At 46.6% G+C, this 21,616-nt stretch overlaps 1 protein-coding gene across 2 annotated transcripts; it reads left to right on the forward strand.

Annotated features, from left to right (window-relative positions):
* The first annotated feature begins 1,369 nt into the window (after window positions 1–1,369).
* Window positions 1,370–20,488, forward strand: GCDH (glutaryl-CoA dehydrogenase). Of its 2 annotated transcripts, XM_048491327.1 has the most exons (12): window positions 1,373–1,546; window positions 2,139–2,256; window positions 3,731–3,766; window positions 6,907–7,044; window positions 8,877–8,939; window positions 9,587–9,757; window positions 10,572–10,701; window positions 11,832–12,048; window positions 15,131–15,234; window positions 15,849–15,974; window positions 18,278–18,438; window positions 19,639–20,488. In XM_048491327.1, exons 2-12 carry the CDS (start codon window positions 2,151–2,153, stop codon window positions 19,710–19,712), a joined length of 1,326 nt encoding a protein of 441 aa, XP_048347284.1. In that variant the 5' UTR covers window positions 1,373–1,546; window positions 2,139–2,150; the 3' UTR covers window positions 19,713–20,488. The 2 variants fall into 2 exon arrangements, with proteins under 2 accessions (XP_048347285.1, XP_048347284.1); XM_048491328.1 differs by lacking the exon at window positions 3,731–3,766 and having other exon boundaries at window positions 1,370–1,546.
* The last annotated feature ends 1,128 nt before the right edge of the window (window positions 20,489–21,616 follow it).

Consider the following 21,616-nt stretch of genomic DNA (forward strand, 5'->3'; position numbering starts at 1 on the left):
CAACCGTTTTTTCTAAACTAAAACCTCAGTATTCAGGTTAAATTGCCGTGTTGGCGCTTTGCGATAAATAAGTGGGTTTTGGGTTTCAGTTTGGGCACTCAGTCTCGAAAAGGTTCGCCATCACTGGCCTAGAAGGTAAATTTCTGGTAGATTCTCGAATCTGTAGTTTTCTACTCCTTTTGTGAGTTCAGGGCAGCATACCCAGGGCTGTCTCATTTTGTGTCCAGAGGCACCCCGTAAGGAAGGCTGGGGTGTGAACACCACACTAGAAGGGATGGGACTGGAATCAGGAAGAAACACTTATTCAAAGGAGAGAAGAACTTTAAATTGTAAACCCTATGTATATTGAGAGCTGGGTCAATATACTGAGCATTAAGATATTAGCTTTGGGGGTTTTCTATTTGTGATACTAAAGCTGGATGTATAACCACTTGGTCTGAGGTTTCTACAATCAGTATTTAATTTGTAAACATATTTTAAAGACCCCACAACCTACACCATGATTTACTCATTCTCAACTTTTTACACGGTGAATGTGTAACCCCCATGCTCAGAATGGGTTGACCTAGTAAGGGGTGGAGACTCAAAGCAGCAAGAGGCTGCAGACCTCATGTAGTTTGGAGGAGACAAGGCTACCAGACTCAGACCTTGGTTGTATAAGCCCTTAACACCTTGTTAAGGGTTTCTTTTTGTGTTTGTAATGGGTGAGAGTTCTCCTGGAAACCTTCATCATGTTGAATCCTGTTCACCAAGCCCTCAGAGTCTTCAGGAGCCAACCCACTTGCAAGAAGAAATGGACTTGACAGTATCAGTAGACTGTAAATATAAGGACTTGAAAATGCAACCTGAACAGGACCTTGAAATGTGATGTTAAATGTTGATGTTAGATGTTATATGTTAAGAAAGTAAACCATTTTGTTTTTAAAAATGTGTTGTTGCAAACTCATTCCACGTTCTGCCCCACAGAACCCACAGATAGAGGTTACAGATGCAGGATCTATCCCCTTTCCCCCCCAGCAGAAAAGACCCCTGGAGCACAGAGATGGGGCGGTCCTCCAGCCTTTCTGACTTGGTTCATTCACAACCGACTCCGGGGTGAACTGTCATCAGATCTAGGAAGTTAAACATGGTCAGTAGTTGGGATGGCAGAACCCCGCCCCCTGGGAGCCAAGCAGAGACAGCCAAGCTGATCTGCTCCGACTGCCCCACGCCTCGAAAGTCCCACCAGGGGTCGCCCTAGACCGCGTGCGAGTAGAAAGCCTCACCCCCACCCAGTGCACTCTGCTCGTGCCCAGGAACCCGGAAGGCGACTCTGGAGCTCCACTGTCCTTGGCCGCACTGGGCCTGCACGGCCGCCCAACCCCCTTCCTGGAGAAGGCACCGGGGGCGGTGCCGACCCTCCCCTCGGCCGCCGCCTCCTCCGGCGACCAATGCGGGGCCCGCTCGCCTCTGCCCGGCCCAGGAAGCGGAGGAGCCCGAGCGGCGGGGCGGTTCTTGGCCTCGCCTGCAGCCCAGAAAGGGAGGTCGGAGCCCACCTGCCCGCCAGGTATGGGACTGCGCGCGTCTGCGGCTCTCGCTGCCTTTCCCTGCCTGGAGGGGGAGCCCCGCGGGGCCGGTTCCGGGGCTCCCTCCCCCAGCCCTCCCCAGGCTTCACCCCCCAAATCGCCAGGACTCTCCTGCCCCAGAGGTGGCAGCGGTGCAGGGTCCAAAGAGCTGTTCTTTGGCCCTGGCTGACCGGGGCGGGGACGGGGCAGGACCAGGAAGGGGTGGTGGGGGACGGGGGACAAATTTCCTGAATCTGTCCTGGGAGCAGAGAGGGTCTCCCTTCCAATCCCCTTCCCCACCACCAAACCAAGACCATGCCTTGGCATGGAGTGGTTGGGGGTCTGGGTGAACCCTCTGCCCTCCCCCAAGATGGCATAGCGGGCTGGCTGCCACTTTGAATCAGGCTCATTCAAGCCACTTGGTAACTGGATTTTACTGTGTGGGGCGGCAAGATCCCCTGGCCAAGGATCCTTGAATGTTGCACGGTCACCCATGAGTGATGCCCGCACTGCATTGTAACCCCAGTTGCTTCTTCTGTGGGGAGCAGGGCTGGCTTGGCCCAGCCAACCTTGGGAATTATTTCCTCTCCTCAGATCTCCCTTCCGATGGCCCTCAGAATCCCGACCCGGAGGCTCCTGCAGCTCAGCCGCACTTGCGTGCCAGGCTCCGGAGATGCCCGGGCACAGAGCACCAGCGCAGCTGCCCCAAAAGGTTTGTGGTCACCTTTTGCAAACTGTGTGTGTGGATGGGAGAGGTGCGAATCAGGCCTCTCTGCAAGCCCAAACATGAGATAAGGAACTGGGCTCGCTTTTTGGAAGCAGAGGAAGTTGTGGGCTGCAGAGAGACTCCCTGTGGGGTTGAGGGTTGCCTCAAGAAGCTGCCTTTTACAGAGTCCAACTCAGGGCTGCTTTGCCCGCTCTGACCGGCAGCTACTCATCAAAGTCTTTCATGTCACCTGCTACCTGATACTTTTTAAAAATAAAATATTTTATCAGTATCTTTATTGACAAAACAAAAAAATATAAAATACACATTCCATTAAAATGCACAATTAAGTGTAAAAGATTTTGCTACTTGTTGTATTTGTTAATATCGAAAAGGATTATATATCAAAAATATTAAAGGTAGAGGATATAAGAGGAAAAGAAACAGAGCATTGTAAAGAAGAACAGAAGAAAAGAGAACAAAGAAGGAAAATAAGTAGTAAATATAAACCACACTATTGCGATCCCAAAGTCCTGTGATTACAATTGGGATCCTCTACAATAACAACTAAGAAAACATATAGAAAAAGGAGAGAAATAGCTATGAAGTAGATCAAAATATACTTATTCAGATTCTTATATTAACTTCCGGCTAACTATAACGTCGGGTCTAATTCTAGACAAAATATTGCTACTTGATTCTGAATTTTAACATATTGTAATATTAACCTATCCTACCTAAGTATGAAATTACCAACCGAAGAGTTATCAACATATACAACATTCTTTTAAAAATTACATTTCCAGATCTTTTCGTATTTGTCTTTATAGTTTCTTAACATACACGTTAATCTGTCCATTTCTTTCAAATCTGTCATTTTCGTCTTCCAGTCTTCAATCTTCGGCACTTGTTCCCATTTCCACAATTTGGCAATTTCGATTCTAGCAGCCATTATTGAGTAAAGAAATAGCCTGATTCTTTTAAAAAAAAAAAATCCGGGAATTAAATCTAGATATTCATGTAATTGGACGCTCTCACACTCCAGTGGCATAGGAGGTTAAGAGCTCGTGTATCTAATCTGGAGGAACCGGGTTTGATTCCCAGCTCTGCCGCCTGAGCGGTGGAGGCTTATCGGGGGAATTCAGATTAGCCTGTACACTCCCACACACACCAGCTGTGTGACCTTGGGCTGGTCACAGCTTCTCGGAGCTCTCTCAGCCCCACCCACCTCACAGGGTGTTTGTTGTGAGGGGGGAAGGGCAAGGAGATTGTAAGCCCCTTTGAGTCTCCTGCAGGAGACAAAGGGGGGATATTAATCCAAACTCCTCTTCCTCCTCCTCCTTCTTCTTCTTCTTCTTCTTCCCACCCCTCCCTCTCCGAGGCAGTGATTTGTGAAGGAGGCACAAGGTTCAAAAGTAAGTTTGTGGAGAGCTGGGCAGAAGCACTGAGAAACCGTGTTCTTGTCTTGTCTCTGTTCTAGCAAATGAAGCAAAGGCCTCTGGGAAAAGAGCCAAAGGTAGGAAGACTTTTGTGCTGACCACTTTGTTTTAGTGTCCAGGTGTGACCTCCCTGCTGCCCTCTCCCCTGTGGGAGGGCTCATTCTTTTGCATGCTTTTTGCCTTTAAAAAAAATTACATGGCCCCTTTTGTTGAGCAGATTTCTTCCCTCGGAACAACACCTTGCATTTTGCATTTATTTTTGCATTTATTTATACCCTGCTTTTCTCCCCCATTCGGATTCAAAGGGGTTTTGAACTTTATAAGGTCCCTCTGCTCCTCGTGGTTGTTTTTAAGTTGTTTATATTGCATTTACTGTTTTAAAGTATTTTAGGATATGTGTTGTGATTTTATTGTGGTAGCATTTTGAGATGTTGTGTTGCTGCCCTGAGCCCCCTTGGGGCTGAACAGGGTAAAAAAAAATTATACTCCCTTCCTCTGTTCTTTCACAACACTCCTGGGAGGTAGGCCAAACTGAGTGTTTGTGGCAGACCCAAGGTCACCCTGCAAGCTTTCATGGCAGAAGTGTGGATTCGAACCCAGGATCCCAGTCTGCTCCTGTGTCCCCTACACAACACTGGCTCTCATTTTATGTCTGCTTCTTTTGCATTTGCAGTGTGAATGGTGGTTAGGGCAAGGTTCCAGAGGACCTGGATGGGGCCGGCAACCTCTTTGTTCCAACAGAGCTAAAGGCAGTGATGCAGGCAGCTGCAAGCATTAGAAGCAAGCTTTTATTGGCATAGACAACAGTACAACAATAATAAAAAACAGATTAAAAAGCATATACAATACAGGAAATAAATGTTAGGTCGAAGGAAATCTACTGGCGTTTGGTAATTTCCAGGAGAAAGTCTGCCACTATCATACAGAGAGAAGGATCAGGATTGTCCAACAAGTTGTGTAATCTAATTAAATCGGGGAGGTGGGGTAAATGTAAAGGAGTAAGATTCACATACTTGGATCTGATTTCCTTGAATCTGAGACAGTGTAGTAATTGGTGGGCCAGAGATTCAACTGAGCCGTCGTTACATGGGCACAATCTTTTAGCCTTTTCTTGCTTATTAAATCTGCCATGCAACAAGGCAGAAGGCATAACATTAAACCTGGCGAGCATTACGGCTCTCCTTTGAACGGGCTTTATTAAGCAATACAGGTAGTGTGCCAAGTGGGCCCGTTCAAATGAGCAGCTGCAAGCGATTTTTTTCTTTTTTAAATCAAAGTTTGATCCCAGCAATCCAGTCTATGAGCCTCTATTACTGCTTTGGGAGATGCGCACTTACAGATCTGACCAGCATTGACAATTGGCAGCAGGGTTCTGAAATGCTTGAGAGAAAGGCAGACATTGAAATATTTTAAGTCAATGAATCCTTCATGCCGATTGATGTGCAATCAAAAAGACTGTCTGTGGCATTTAGGGGGGACTGGTTTGTTCCCCGGGCTGAGGACCACGCCTTTGCAGAGTGAGCCCCCGAGGTCAAACATATAACAGGTAAGAGCTGAAAAAGAAAGTTTTGGGGAAAGCATTACCTGTGAGAGGCCACTCCAGTGTGTTTATTACCTCTTGGAGAACCAGATGGTGTAACGGTTAAAAGTGACAGACTCTTATCTGGTGCACTGGATTTGTTTCCCCCCTCCTCCACATGAAGCCTGCTGGGTGACCTTGGGCCAGACACGGTTCTCTCAGACCTCCCTCCGCCCTGCCTACCTCACAAGGTGCCTGTTGTGTGTGGGGAGAGGAAGGCAAGGCAATTGTAAACCACTTGGAGATGCCTTACAGTAGAGAAAAGCGGGGTCTAAAACCCCACTCTTCTCCATCTGACTGATTAATGAAAATGAATGATTTCTGCATCTCTTGAAAAACTGTGACCCAGAACTGAAGTTTGTCGCTTATCTGAGCACGTACAACAGTGACTTGCGTCTCTTCAATGCTTTTTGTGCCCCCTGCCTTCACTGTGAAGTATGTAATGGGCAGAGGCGGGGTGAGGGGAAACTTCGTCCAGGGCACACGTGCACGTTGCGCCCCTGCCGCAGTGGCACCCGCCCCGAAACACCCCTGCCACGCCTTCTCAGCAGTCTGGCCGTGGCTCCACTCAGGGCGTCGCGCCCCACCCCGTCCCATTAGCGCTTTGCCTCTGGTAATGGGACATGTTGAGCGTGGTGCACTCGTATCTGGAGAACCGGGTTTGATTCCCTGCTCTGCCACTTGAGCTGTGGAGGCTTACCTGGTGGACTAGATTAGCTTATGCACTCCAACACATGCCAGCTGGGTGACCTTGGGCTAGTCACAGTTCTTCGGAGTTCTCTCAGCCCCACACAACTCATAGGGTGTTTCCAGAGGGCTGCTGTCTATCTAGAATATCTAAAGACAAGACAATTAATGTAGCTGGAGTTTATTTGTTTAAATTTTGTATCAGTTTTAATCTGACTATTTTAAATGGCTTGACCAATTTACTTACTTGGATCAGGTGAATTTACATATCTCTCAAAAGAGAGGTGCAGTGCTCCTGACAAGGTCCTAGTATCCTCTAAGATCAGGAAACATGTTAAGAAAATTTCAAGATTGGTTTTTTAATCATATGAAGCGATCAATACTACCACTAACTATCACCATATTAATAAACCACTCCCTTTTCACAGAGGCTAAAACCAGCTAGCCCGTTACTGAAATTGTTAGAATAGGTTGGCCTAAAATAAAAATAATACTGGGGAAGTCAGCACCATACTTTTATTCCCATAAGCTCCTTGGCCCTAAGATCACTCACTCTTTGAGCTATTAATCCTGTTGTTGTGTTTTTTCGCAGCACATTTGAAGAGCCTAAGCCTTGAGAGATTATTGCCACTACTACGACCACCAGTCATGTGGAAAGAACCAAATCAAGAAGTCGACATGACCTAGTACTAAATGATGAATACTATCATAGGGTGTTTGTTGTGGGGAGGGGAAGGGAAAGGAGATTGTAAGCCCCTTTGAGTCTCCTTGCAGGAGAGAAAGGGGGGATATAAATCCAAACTCTTCTTCTTCTTTTGGTTGTGTTGAATTGAGGACTGAGTGTCACTCAAGGCCTTGCCCATTACTTGAGCCCCCCGGGGTGATGAGTGGAGTTCTGTGCCATATATTCTTTATGTCCAACAGGTTCTGACTTTGTTCTCTCTGTCCCAGGTGCCCAGTTTGATTGGCAAGATGCCCTGTTGCTGGAGAGACTCCTGACTCGGGAAGAAGCAATGATCCGGGACTCCTTTCGCACGTACTGCCAGGAGAAGCTGATGCCCAGGATCCTAATGGCCAATCGAAATGAAGGTATGCTTTGTAATTCATTACTTATTGAGCAGCAGCAGCGGCATAGTGGTTAAGAGCAGGTGTACTCTAATCTGGAGGAACCGCGGGTTTCATTCCCCACTCTACCGCTTGAGCTAAGAAGGCTTATCTGGGGAATTCAGATTAGCCTGTACGCTCCCAACACGTGCCAGCTGGGTGACCTTGGGCTAATCACAGTTCTTCGGAGCTCTCTCAGCCCCACCTGCCTCACAGGGTGTTTGTGGGAGGGGGGGAAGGGGAAGGGAAAGGAGATTGTAAGCCCCTTTGAGTCTCCTGCAGGAGAGAAAGGGGGGGTATAAATCCAACTCTTCTTCTTTAGCTCGGTACTTTGTCCCAGACAGATTGGTGGATGTGATTGGTGGTTTTTGCCGCCTTTAAGGTTTCTTCTCCCTGTGTCATCTGACCCCTGGCAGGGGGTCACCCAGAGCCTGTCAGTGACCTGTCAGCCTGCCAGGGAGAAAGAAGAGGATGGAAGGAAGAGGGTGCTGGTAGAGGACAATGCCTGCGGCAAACGCAACGGCACTTTCTCCTCCCAGCTCCTCACAATCGTTAGTGGTGACAAATCTAACCAAGTAGAGGTAAACTGGAAGGGCATAAACTGTCCCTATGCGATCGGGCTCAGCAGCTGATCCAGGAGGCCATGGCTGAATGGCAGATCCTCTGCTTGGCACATAGAAGGTGCCTAGTTCAGTACCCAACATCTCTAGTTAAAGGGTCTGGCAGTGGATGCGATAGCAGAGGCGGAGCTACAAGGGGGCGGGGGGCGTGCGCCGTGCACTGGGCGCACACCTGGGGGCACGGAAAATCGCCCCCAGGCCCCTCCACCTTCCCCCGCGGCGCCCCCCCCATTCCCTTCCCACACTTACCTTAGTTCCTTTCCTTTTCCTAGAACTTTTTTAGGCTGAAAAAAAGGCCTGTTCACGGTACAGGCTAAAAATGGCCAGAGGAACTACAGTTCCCAGGAGACCTTGGGGCTCACCAGGTCTCCTGGAAAGTATAGTTCCGTTTTTAAGCCTGAACTGCGAATAGGCCTTTTTTTCAGCCTGAAAAAGTTCTAGGAAAAGGAAAGGAACTAAGGTAAGTGTGGGAAAGGAGGGCGCTGCGGGGGGCCATGGGGGGCAGAAAAGATAGACTGCGCACCAGGTGCAGTTTGGCCCAGCTATGCCTCTGTGCGATAGATCTCAACATAAGACCCTGGAGACTTGCTTCCAGCCTGAGTAAACTTGGATGAACCAACGGCCTGACTCATTGGGAGGCAGCTTCATGTGCAATGACCCAATTTTGGGGCGGGGGCAGTAAAAGACACCAGGATTTCCTCTGTGCCTTGTGGATCGTCAGGCAGCAACTTCTTGATCAGCACGAGACATTCCCCTGCTGTTCATTCTTCGGTGCTCTAGAGAAGTGTTGACCTTATGGCTGCAGAGGACACGCAGAACTACAAATCTCCAGGAAGGGCCATCGTCCCTGTCTTGGGTGCAGGAGCATCCGTCTGGCACAGTCACTTCTGGACCTCTGTGGCTTTAGTACAGGGATCTGCAACCTGCGGCTCTCCAGATGTTCATGGACTACAAGTCCCATCAGCTCCTGCCAGCATGGCCAATTGCAGATCCCTGCTTTAGTAGAAACCACCCATTTGACCTTACTGCATGAAGGCTACCCTTTAGGTATTGCGAGATTGTTGCACTAACTCCCATGCCACAAAACGTTGTCCAGCGTGCCAAACTTTTGCAACTCGGAAGGTGTGATCTGCACAACAGACTCTGCAACACAGTCTTGTCAGCTGCACTTCCTCACCCCTTTCCATCTCTCTGCAGTCTTTCACCGGGAAATTGTGTCCGAAATGGGGGCGCTGGGTGTCCTAGGTCCCACTATCAAAGGTAATGCTCTCTTTCTTCTCTTCCTCCCTCTGTGTGGCAGTGAGTGGGCCCTCTGTGCCGTGCTTCTAGGGGTGAATGGTTCACAGTTCAAAGACCCCCCTTTTTTCTGTGAGCTTCACAGTTTTCTAGAGAAATAACTCAAAACATGTTGAATATATTATGAAAAGAATAATTTAGGAATATTTTGTAGATGTTCTGATGAGTTGCTCAGTTTGTATTTTGTTCCTGGTAGCCTGTGCCTCTGCTTGTTTAGTGAATTCAGGGATTTGGGATTGTATTTTGTGTAACATAATAAGCTTTTAAATTGCCTTGGCTTTTGCTGGAAGACACAGTAAAAGAATAATAGACAAGAGTGTTGGGTTTGTGGCATGGTTGGAATGGTTGGCTCAGGTTTGAGGTGTTGGGGCTTGTTGGGTTTTTTAACTGAGCTCTGAAATATTTCTCTGTTCAGCTCTAAGCTGGGCTGAAGCTTTACATGGCTTTTGTGCGGGATGATATTCAAAAGTGCATGGATGACAGCCCTGTTGATAATTATTGTTCTTTGGTGGAATGCCCACAATGACTGACTTTCTGGAAGCAGTTAGAGGGGCCTGCAGAACAGTATCGGGGTGGGTTGGAGTTTAAGTGTCGGCTTTCATTTCTTATAGGTTATGGCTGTGCAGGCACAACTTACGTTGCATATGGGCTCCTAGCAAGGGAGATCGAGAGAGTGGATAGTAGCTATCGCTCAGTCATGAGTGTTCAATCATCTTTGGTGATGCACCCAATTTATGCCTATGGGACAGAGGAGCAGAAGCAGAAATTTTTGCCACGCTTGGGTGAGTGAAGGGATTTTGGGAGCTGGACCAGAGGGGCAGGTTTCTAGCTGCTTCCCTGGGTTGGGTCTGATTCTGTAGTGCCATCGTGATTTGTTTTGTACCAATCGATTTTTTAAAAATATATGACATCCAGGATCAGACAGTTTTTGTTTGATCATTCCTTGGAGACCAATAGGGTTTTCAGGCTATAAGCTTTTGAGAATCATCAGATATGGCATCACTTACATTGTATCTGACGGTCAGAGCTCTGACTCGTGAAAGCTCTTACCTCCCAAATCTTGTTGCTCTTTAAAGTGCAACTGGACTCGAATTTAGCAGCTGGACTGCAGTCCGGCGAGGTTATTTTGCGAAACTAACTCAGTGGTTATGGCGTTTCTGGACCCCCAGCAACTTCTATCCTTCCTGGATCTTACACGACCACTCTTAACACCATAGTATGTTGATTTTTCATTTTTTCCACTCTTACTTGTCTGTCATGCCATGAAGCCATTAACAGTCTCTCTCTTTCATCTTTCACTCAGGCTGTTCTCCAGTTTCCTTTCTTATTGCTTTCTGATTGTGTCCTTCATCTGCTTTAAGTACTGTAGCTAAGGGCTACTCATGAGAAATCTGTGCCATGGCAGCCCAACACTTGGGGGGATGGTAAATTACTGTCAAGAGCTTGGGGAAAGAACCAAGTATGGTTGTCAGACTCCTGGAGGACCTGGGGGAAAAGATCCAGTAGAGAGACAATGAGAAGGATTTGACTGGTCTAGGAATGAAGATGGAGCACCAAGACGCAGAGATAATTCACCCTCTTGCTCTCTCCCTACAGCAAAGGGGGAATTGCTGGGCTGTTTCGGGCTCACAGAGCCCAACCATGGGAGTGATCCTGGTGGCATGGAGACCCGGGCCCAATACAATCCCTCCAGCAAGACCTACACACTCAATGGCACCAAGACTTGGTGAGAAGGGGGCAGGGGTGGGGAGGAGCCCCAGAGCAGGCGACGGGAGGTGGCTGAAATTGGGGAGGGGGCATCAGATAGATGCTGGGAAGAGCTCCTCAGCTGTCTTTGAACAGGAAGTTGTTCCTTTTAAAAAATATATTTTTATTGATATTTCGGAATTATCACAGATTTATATTGTATATTTTGTATTCATCCTCCATATCCTTTCCCCCCCCCCTTTTTCCCTCCCCCCTGTTCTTCTTTTCATTAGATGCGCAGCAGCAGGTCCATTCTTTCCAATCTTCTTGTCCATTTTTCTTCCGTAATTCCAATTTCGTTTAGCCAGTCTTTGAATTCCATCCAAATCCACTTCATATCTTTTTGTTTTTCTTGCCATATTTGATTTCTTGACATTATGTCAAAAAAATCTAATTGTATTTGCTCCCATATATATTCCAACCATTTCTGCATTGTCCAGATTTTTTTGTCTTTCCACCCCAATGCTATTACTGCCTGGGCCGCTCTGATCATGAGTTTGAATAGCTTTCTCTTTCTTTGTTCTATTATTGTGTAATCTGATATGCCTATAAATAATAAATCTATATTTATCTTTATTTTTACCTTCACATATTTTTCTATATATATTATCACATTTTCCCACATATTTTTTACTTCTGGGCATTCTAGCCACATATGGGTATATATTGCATTTTTCTCCCCACAATGCCAACATTTCGGACTGAGTCCACTTATCATATATGCCAACTGTTTCGGTGTTTTATACCATTTTAATATTAGTTTCTTCTCCAGTTATGCATATTTATCTATTTTTATCTTATTTATATTGTCTATAGTCCGTTTAGGACAGGGGTAGGGAACCTGCGGCTCTCCAGATGTTCAGGAACTACAATTCACATCAGCCCCTACCAGCATGGCCAATTGGCCATGCTGACAGAGCCTGATGGGAATTGTAGTTCCTGAACATCTGGAGAGCCGCAGGTTCCCTACCCCTGGTTTAGGAAGTTGTTTCTGAATTAGTCCCATTCAGGCTGCTGTGGTGAGGTGCAATACAACTGAAGCCTCAGTTTCTGTCAGGGCAGTTTTGGGGGGTGTTCCAGGCCCCTAACATCTGCTGCCTGTTCTCTCAGGATCACAAATTCTCCGGTGGCTGACCTGTGTGTGGTGTGGGCTGTGTGCGAGGACGGCCAAGTGCGGGGCTTTCTCTTGGAACGTGGAATGAAAGGGCTCTCCACTCCGAAGATCGAGGGCAAATTTTCACTGCGAGCTTCTGTCACAGGGATGATTGTCATGGAGGACGTGGAGGTGCCTGAAGAGAACCTGCTACCTCATGTCTCTGGACTTGCTGTAAGAGCCGTGTTGTCATGTCTCGGGGGGATGCTATCTGTCATAGAATCATAGAGTTGTAAAAGACCCCAAGGGTAATCAAGTCCAACCACCTTCAGTGCAGGGAGACACCAAATCCAAAACCTTTATTAGGCATAAAACCGGTGTGTGTCATGAATTCCAAATACAATAAAAAGATCATTATTGCACAACTTGCAGTACAGAGAGTAAAAATGTAGCAACAGCTTCAGAGATTTCAGCATTAGAGTTATTTAGAAGCTTAGCCATTTTTAACTTATCAGAAAGGAGCATAAATCCTGCTGGTAATACAGTTCTCAAATCAGTTCTGATGTTGTTGTATTTTAAACAGTGAAGCAGAATATGAAAAAGTGAATCAGTTGTATCAGGACAGAATCGACAGCAACGCTCATTTTGTGGGATATTAGAGAAGCGACCTTGAAGATGTACTGACGGAAAAGAGTTACACCTTGCTCTAGTCATGACCCATCTGCAATTGTAATTAACAAGATGTTCCAGGTATATAGCAGGGCTAGATTTCTGAGGGATAATCCCAAAGAATATTGGAGAGCAAGAGCTTTGTGCTTTGCTCAGGAGAAATTGATATTCTTGATCAAATAATCTAGACTTTAAGCGATGGTAAAACAGGGAGACACATTCAAGGCACTCCTGACATATCTTCATCCAGCCTCTGTTTAAAAACCTCCACTCCACCACTCTCCGAGGCAGTGAATTCAACTGTCAGCCTCACAGTCAGGAAGTTCTTCCTAATGTTTACGTGGAATCTCTTTTCTTGCACCTTAAATCCATTACTCCATGTCCTAGTCTCTGAGGCAGCAGAAAAGAAACGTGCTCCCTCTTCGACATGGCATCCCTTCAAATATTTAAGCATAGCTATCATGTCACCCATTAACCTGCGTTTCTCCAGACTAAACATCCCCAGCTCCCTAAGCCTCTCTTCGTAGGACATGGACTCCAGACCTTTTACCATTTTGGTTACCCTCCTCTGGACCCGTTCCAGCTTGTCAATATCCTTCTGTTATCCCCCTGTTATCTATCTAACGTCCCCCTGCCATCATGTGTGGTTGGATCCTGCCTGTTATTCAAGGGGATGATAATGGCATTCAATATGTGCTAGTTTGCTGAGGGGTGGGGTGGAAGGTGGATAATCTTGGATCATTAACTGTTGCTCTACCTTAGTTGGAATGCAAGAATCTCATCACAAAAGTAAATTATACTTGATCCTTAGCAGTTTCCATGTTAAACGAACTCAGGGGCCTAGTCTATGAGGTTTACATTAATCAACATGTATCTCATTCTGAGCTGGGCCTAAGAGTGTGGGTCAGCTGTCCATGCAGTGGGGCCAAGGAAACCCCAAGTTTGCAGAAAAATGTCAACAGAAAAAGCCCCAGATATTGTGTAGTGTGTGTGTGTGTGTTTTTTAATCCAGTGTTTACTTCTGTGAGAGGAGCAAGACACCCAGATCTTGTGAGATCTCATTTTGGGGCAACAGCGAGGCCGCGCTGGTGGTTATCAACTTCCAGTAGCTTGTGTGTGTCGAGGGGTTGGAGGAGGAAGAGACAGATTTTGAAAAGTAAAAGATGGCAGGATGTTAAAACTGGAGGGTAACAGCAAAAATGGGGAATGAAAAAAAACTGAAGATGGGAGAAGGGGGGAGAAAATGTTCCAGGGGAGAAACAGAACAAGGAATGGGGGTGGTTAAGAGAGAAGGAAAGGGCCTAGATCAGTGGTGGCGAACCTTTTTGAGACCGAGTGCCCAAATTGCAACCCAAACCCCACTTATTTATCACATAGTGCCAACCTGGCAATTTAACCTGAATGCTGAGGTTTCAGTTTAGAAAAACTGGTTGGCTCCCTCTTCCTCCGCCCCACCAACTTGAGCAGGGGCCAGCCTGCTCTAGCCTCCAGCAAGTCCCGTGCGCAACACTCTGTGCCTCTCTAGCATCTCTGCCTCCTCTGTGCCCCTCCCTCGGGCAGCAGCCACCCGGAGCACAGGCACAAGGCCCACCAGCCGGGTCCTCCCTGCTCACTGCGGTGTGCGCACGTTGTGCTCAGTGGCCCAGGCCAGCCTAGATGTGTGTGTGTGGGGGGGGTGACTTTCCGCCCCCCCACATGACGAACGCTGTGCATGCGTGCCCATAGAGAGGGCTCTGAGTGCCACCTCTGGCACCCGTGCCATAGGTTCGCCATCACTGGCCTAGATCGATAAGTCCCCCTCCTCTGAGTTGTACAATAGAGTTTGATGGGGATGATTTTAGAGATGATGAAGACATTCCTGTGGCATATCTTCAGTGCCCATATTGATCCATAAAAGACCATTCTTACTTGGAAAAACCAGGCTGACATGGTATGTGGTGCACACGTTTTACCAGGAGGCCAGTGTTTCTACCCCCTCTGAAAGAGTAAATGCTATTGTTTTTAGATGAGCTTTAAAATGCACTCAGTTTGTATAAGCAGTTCCCAACATGGGCGTTTTCAGTTGACGGGAAGCACATGCTTCCCAGCCTCTGGAATGTGGGCAGGCAAATTAGCTCAGAATCCATAGTGAGCATAGGCAAACATGACAGACATGGAAGAGCCCTTTGTAGTCATAGAACAGAATCATAGAGTTGGAAGAGAGAAGAGAAGAGTTTTGGATTTATATCCCCCCTTTCTCTCCTGCAGGAGACTCAAAGGGGCTTACAATCTCCTTGCCCTTCCCCCCTCACAACAAGCACCCTGTGCGGTGGGTGGGGCTGAGAGAGCTCCGAGAAGCTGTGACTAGCCCAAGGTCACCCAGCTGGCGTGTGTGGGAGTGCACAGGCTAATCTGAATTCCCCAGATAAGCCTCCACAGCTCAGGCGGCAGAGCGGGGAATCAAACCCGGTTCCTCCAGATTAGATACACGAGCTCTTAACCTCCTATGCCACTGCTGCTCCTGAAGAGATCCAAAGGGCCATCAAGTCCAACCCTCTGCAATGCAGGAACACACAATCAAAGCACTGAGTTGGAGTGAGTTGGAGAGGGCCTCTTTTCAGGCAAAGGAATGGAGGAACACAATGGGGGTGTTTTCTTCTTCCTGTAGGGTCCCTTTGGGTGCTTGAACAACGCTCGCTACGGGATCGCTTGGGGAGCTCTGGGAGCAGCTGAGTTCTGCATGCAGACAGCCAGACAGTACACCTTGGACAGGTAATGTCCTGAGAAGCATAGGGAAATCAGATTTCTGGGTGAGTACTTACAAAAAATTGTGGCAAAAGTACAATGATATATGTCCTGGTCCTTTGTGTACCACTGTGTGGCAAAATAACCTTCTTCTGCTAGGTTCTTGCTGTGTTGCTAAGAGAGAGATCCAGAAAGAGAAATACCTCCAAATGCTGGAAGATGCAAACACACACCCCCTTTGTGTTCCTCCATTTCTCTGTTTCAAAAGGGGCCCTTTCTGACGCACTACAAAGGGCCCTTCCAAAAGGGTACTGCTGACTGTCATGTTACTGGGCAGTTGTGATGACCAGCAGGTGATTCCCTTTATCTCTCAAGCTCTTCTTGGCCTTTGGAATCTTTGCGTCAGTCTGTCTCTGCACTCTGTTAATAACATTCATAGCAGTCTTATCTCGTTCTGGCCTGGGACGTGCGGCCTCTTTAATTCTGGGATGGAGTTTTCAGGCATTTGTTCATAGAAAAGAAAGATGAGTACAAGTCTGGCAGGTCCACCTGCATGCTCCAGTTGCAAAATACAATTCGGTTGATTTAATTGCATCGTGGACTAAGCTGTCTTCTCGTACCAACCAATGCTTTCCCCCCAGGATCCAGTTTAGGGTTCCCCTGGCAAGAAACCAACTGATCCAGAAGAAACTGGCTGACATGCTTACAGAGATCACTCTTGGTTTGCACGCTTGCCTCCAGCTGGGCCGTCTGAAAGATGAAGACAAGTACGTACGCGTGTGGAAAAGGGAAAGATTGCTTTAGTGTTAGCCCTGGATCCTGGGATTCCACTCTGGGCAAATGTCACTGAGGTCTGGCTGGCTGGGGCTGGAGGCAAGGAGAAGGACTGGTGAGCTGGGTCCAGGTTTCCATTGCAACACATGTGCCAAATGTACAAAAGCCCTTCCCTCTGTCATTCTAGAAGGAAGGAGGTAGGAATGGAAGCAGTCATGTGCTGTGATGGTGGAATTCTTTTCTCTCTTTTCTGTTACTTGGTACATCATTGAGATCCAGCGTGGTATAGTGGTGGATTCTAATCTGGAGAACCGGGTTTGATTCCCCACTCCTCCACCTGAGTGACAGAGGCTTATCTGGTGAACCAGATGTGTTTCCACGCTCCTACATATCCCTGCTGGGTGACCTTGGGGTAGCAATGCAATACAAAATAAAGCCTGAGACAGTATAAATGTCAATCATAAACACAAATCCCCTGTCTGGCTCTAATACAAAATTTAAAACTCCATTTTTATACACATTTTAAAATGCATCAATGGACATATAAACTATACATACAATGGACAACAACAATAATTCGAAACCCCACATACACTCATGCACAAAAAAAGGAAGAGAGATTCTCTGGACCAATGTATACACAACAAGTCTCTACCATGAGAACATCATATTCAATGAATTGTGCACGGTTGTGAGGTGAACAATTTGGCTGGTGGTCAATCTCCATCAGTTTATGATTGACCTTGGGGTAGCCACAGTTCTTTGGAACTCTCTCAGCCCCACCTACCTCACAAGGTGTTTGTTATGGGGAGAGGAAGGGAAAAGGAGCTTGTAAGCCCCTTTGAGTCTCCTTGCAGGTGGTGGGGTATAAATCCAAACTCCTTACAGGTGGTGGGGTATAAATCCAAACTCTTCTTTTTCACCAGGTAGCTCCCTCCCTCACTGGGTATATGTATAAGGAGGGGCACCATCAGATCAGACTCGATGTGATCTACGCAGTTGCCCGTTGCAACAGAGGAGAGGATCCAACTAATAAATACTAAATAAATAAATTGGGTGCATTAGTTCAGGGCATGTACAGGGAATCACATTTGTAAAGCTGCTTAGTTTTGGAGTTTTTAAAGGCTAGCTGGTTTTTAAGGTTTTTAAAGGTTTTGAGCCCCTTGGGGGAGGGCTGTCTAGAACAGCAGTTCTCAGCCTGTGGGCCGCAACCCCTTTGGGGTCAAACAACCCTTTCACAGGGGTCGCCTAAGACGCTCTGCATCAGTGTTCTCCATCTGTAAAATGGATAAATGTTAGGGTGGGGGGTCACCACAACATGAGGGACTGTATTAAAGGGTCGCGGCATTAGGAAGGTTGAGAACCACTGGTCTAGAAGCTCAATAAATAAAATAAATAACACCACTGCAATAGACTCCCTCTCTCTCTCATGCTATCATTTGAAAATCCCGTGCCTGTGGTCACTTTCCTGGCACCACCAAGTGTTTTTGGGAAAGGCGTGGGGCCAGATGAGTCTTTTGTCCAGCAGAGCGCCTCCTGTGGCAGCCACTTTGTGGTTGTGCTCACAATCCCGTGTCAGAATTTCTAAAGGTGCCTGCAGGCTCAAAATGTTTGGGCGTCCCTGCCCTACTTGATTCAGTGCATTTAATTTATTTACATTGCTTTTTGCACTACGGGTTATTTATGGATTGTGAGGATCACGTATTAATTGTATATGTTGACTGCAGGCTGCCCTGAGCCCGGCCTTTGGCTGGGGCAAGATATAAATTAGAGTAAAGTAAAAGTTGAAGAGGTTGCGTGTTTGCAATGGGAAGGAGTGTTCCAAAAAAGCATTTCCCGTCTGCGACCTGATGTGGTACAGTCTGTTGTCTGCCTTCATGTTTTGCTGAATGGGTAGGGTGAGCCACATACCCCGTCTGCAACAGAATGTGCAATATTCTCTTTTCTATAGAAAGCCAGCGTGGTGTAGTGGTTAAGAGCGGGTGCACTCTAATCTGGAGAACCGGGTTTGATTCCCTGCTCTGCCACTTGAGCTGTGGAGGCTTATCTGGGGAACCAGATTAGCTGGTGCACTCCAACACATGCCAGCTGGGCTAGTCACAGTTCTTTGGAGCTCTCTCAGCCCCACCTACCTCACAGGGTGTTTGTTATTGGGGGGGGCGGGGGAAGGAGATTGTAAGCCCCTTTGAGTCTCCTTACAGGAGAGAAAGGGGGATATAAATCCAAACTTCTCCTCCTCTTCTTCTTCTTTCTTCTTCTATCCTGCTGTGCTCTGGTGTCTGTCCTGTGCCCCCAGGGCCACCCCTGAGATGATTTCCTTGTTGAAGCGCAATTCCTGTGGGAAGGCCCTGGAGATTGCTCGGCAAGCACGGGACATGCTGGGAGGCAACGGCATTGCAGACGAGTACCATGTGATCAGGCACGTTATGAACCTGGAGGCTGTCAACACATACGAAGGTAGGATGGGGAGTTTTGTGGTTTCCTCTGACAGTGGGTTTGTTTCAATGGCTGACATTCCAGATTGGACTAAAACATCTGGCATCCTGCTTCTTTAAGAGCATTTCTAAACATCTTAGATTCCCCACCCCTCCACCTCTTTTTAAATATTTCCAGAGCACATTTCTTGGTACATTTGGAGTGTGAAAGGCAGGGTAGGCCCAGTAGTAAAATAATTTGATATGGTAAGGATTTTTAACACTGGAAGGCACCAAAGAAAAATCATTTAAATATTCCAGGGCAAGTTCGTATGGAATATCTCACTGTCTTCTACATATTTTACACATTTCCTTTGCAGCCTGCTGGCAAGGGGTTTGTAGGCAGGCATCCTAAATAACCATTCTGTAGGAAATCTTATATCAGCCGATAGAATTCAGAGTTTATAAACTCTCCAGGAAACCTCTTTCTGTTTCAACTTTGTATTTGTGCATATTAATGGGTATTTTAATGGATTTTTAGTTTTATTTTAATTGGTTTTTAGTTTTATAGTTAATGGAGCCTGTGTTGTTTATTATATTTTGTATTTGTTGTTTGCTCCATCCTTTCTGGTTGTATATTGTTGTGAAGTTCTGTTGTGCACCGCCCAGAGCCCTCCAGGGGTAGGGTGGAATATAAAACTCAATAATAAATAAATAAGTAAGTAAGTAAAAGTAAGTAAGTAAATAAATAAATTTGTTTTCCTTCCATTTTGTGATTTTGAACCTAGTTTATCTTAAGGTGTAAAAGTCCTTTGAAGGAAGCTTTGATTCTCATAGGCCTGTACCCTGACAATCTAGTTCAGGGGTGGCCAACCTATGGTGCTCCAGATGTTTATGGACTACAATTCCCATCAGCCCCTGCCAGCATGGCCAATTGGTCTGGAAGCCAATTGGCCATGCTGGCAGGGGCTGATGGGAATTGTAGTCCATGAACATCTGGAGCACCATAGGTTGGCCACCCCTGATCCAGTTGGTCTGGAAGGTGGTACTGGACTGGAATCAAGTTCTCTAATTGCATCTTGTTCTTTAACTTGAACTGGAGAATTTAATCTCGAGTCTGTTTCCCCATCCCTGCCCTCCAAGCTACTTCCATCTATACGGTAAGTCCTTTTGGTTATGGCTGAGACAGGAAAGAAATGTATTGGTAATCAGGAATTCCCCTCCTCTTGCTTTTCACTTACAGGTACACACGATATCCATGCGCTCATCTTAGGCAGAGCCATCACTGGACTTCAAGCTTTCACTGTTGGAAAATGAACACCTTTCTCTAGGACATCTCTTTGTCACCCTGGCAAGGGATCAGTAGGAGAGACTACAAGACCCAAATGGTTTGAAAAACGGAGTGTGATTGCTTCTGCTCATTAGACTCTGAAGGAATGTGTTTCTTCAGCTTGGCTCATGTTTATTTTTGTAATTGACCTGAAATTCAATACTGAAGACAAGCATCTGAAAAACTCAGTTCAATGCCAAAAGGTGCAGAGAGCAAATGGAGCCCATACGGAGGTTAAAGAAGCAGACTTTTACGGGGATGGGAATAGCAAGCCAGACAGGGCATGGGTTGAAGGAGCACTCAGTTTCACATATGGAAAGCTGTCTGTCAGGGAAGGAACTGTGGCAAATAACTGGTACTTTTTAACCCTTTGTGGTTAAATATTATAATACCTTGTTGTCAAGTGATCCAACCAGACCCACAGCTACTGTGGGGCTCAATGAGCACGAATCTACTGTAAAGATTTTGAAAAGTTCCAAGGCTTGAGCCTTGTGTGTACAGTTGAACAGAAGCACTACGGCTCCACTAAATTCTCACTGATGAAAATCAAAACTTACTGGCTAGCTCTGTGTCATCCTGGGACCTTGGATAAATGATTATTACAGTGCCTCGTTATTTCTGTTTTTGTTAAAGAAGCTCTATGAACTTTTTCTCCTGTTTGACTCACTACAAATTTGGTAAGAGTGCTTGGACAGTTTTGCACTTACGATTCTCATGTCCTCATTTGTTTAAAGAATAAACTAAATTTGAGGAATTTCCCAAAGCAGATGTATTCATGTTCTAGAGCGACTTGTTGTTGGCATCCGGATAAGAAGGCAGCAAGATCAGAAACAACTTAAAGCCATACTCAAACTATTCTGTTGAATGCAACTCTCTTCTTGTCTTATTCCATGTGTACCAGGTGCCCAAGCATCTGCCTCAATTCCCTTTTTAGGATAGCAGAGGCTTATTCTGTTTTCAGAAGATGTATACATAGAAGTTGGAAGAGACCCCAAGGGCCATCAAGTCTAACCCCCTGCAATGCAGAAACACACAATCATAGCACTCCTGACAGATGGCCATCCAGCCTCTGTTTAAAAACCTCTAAAGAAGGAGACTCCACCACACTCCCAAGGTAGTGCATTCCACTGAACAGCCCTAGCTGTCAGGAAGTTTTTCTTGATGTTTACGTGGAATCTCTTTTCCTTCACCTTGAACCCATTATTCCTGGTCCTAGTCTCTGGAGCAGCAGAAAACAAGCTTGCTCCCTCATCAACATGACATCCCTTGAAATATCTAAACATGGCTATCATGTCACCTCTTAACCTTCTCTTCACCAAACTAAACATCCCCAGCTCCCTAGTAGGGCTTGGATTCCAGACTTTTACCCTTTTGGTTGCCCACCTCTGGACCCGTATGTATATCTTCACATGTGCAGCGCAGTCACAAATTCACACAGCATTGGTTTTGAATGGTATCTGAACCACTGGTGAGACCAGCAAGAATGGCCTTGCTTAACTGGGAATCTTGTGTTGATTAAAAGGTAAAGGTTCCCCTTCAGTCGTATCCAACCCTGGGGTACCACTGCAAGCAGTGATTTCATAGGCAAGCTGCTTTTGTGGGGCAGTTTGCCATTGCTTTCCCTGGCTATTCTTTACCCCCTAGCTATGTTCTAGGTACTCATTTACCGATGAAGGAATGGATGGATGGCTGAGTTGACCATGAGCCAGCTGCCAGGATCTCTGACCCACAGGGGGCTTGAACCCCAGACTGTGTGAGTGGCACTGCAAGCACTTAACCACTACGCCACGCGGCTCCTTGTGTTGAATAACCAGTGGCATTCTGAGTCCATGCGGGGCGTTCCAGAGTGGAAACAAATTTGTCCTCACCTTTGCCCTTTGGTAATTTTGGT

The sequence above is a fragment of the Sphaerodactylus townsendi genome, linkage group LG03 (genome assembly GCF_021028975.2).
Source record: "Sphaerodactylus townsendi isolate TG3544 linkage group LG03, MPM_Stown_v2.3, whole genome shotgun sequence".
In the NCBI taxonomy this organism is placed as follows: Eukaryota; Metazoa; Chordata; class Lepidosauria; order Squamata; family Sphaerodactylidae; genus Sphaerodactylus; species Sphaerodactylus townsendi.

Coding starts and splice junctions, on each gene's coding strand:
- GCDH (XM_048491327.1), top strand. CDS start 2,151: ATGGCCCTCAGAATCCCGACCCGGAGGCTCCTGCAGCTCAGCCGCACT. Junction 10,702..11,831: donor CTCAATGGCACCAAGACTTG/GTGAGAAGGGGG, acceptor CTGTTCTCTCAG/GATCACAAATTCTCCGGTGG. Junction 18,439..19,638: donor GGCTGTCAACACATACGAAG/GTAGGATGGGGA, acceptor TTTCACTTACAG/GTACACACGATATCCATGCG.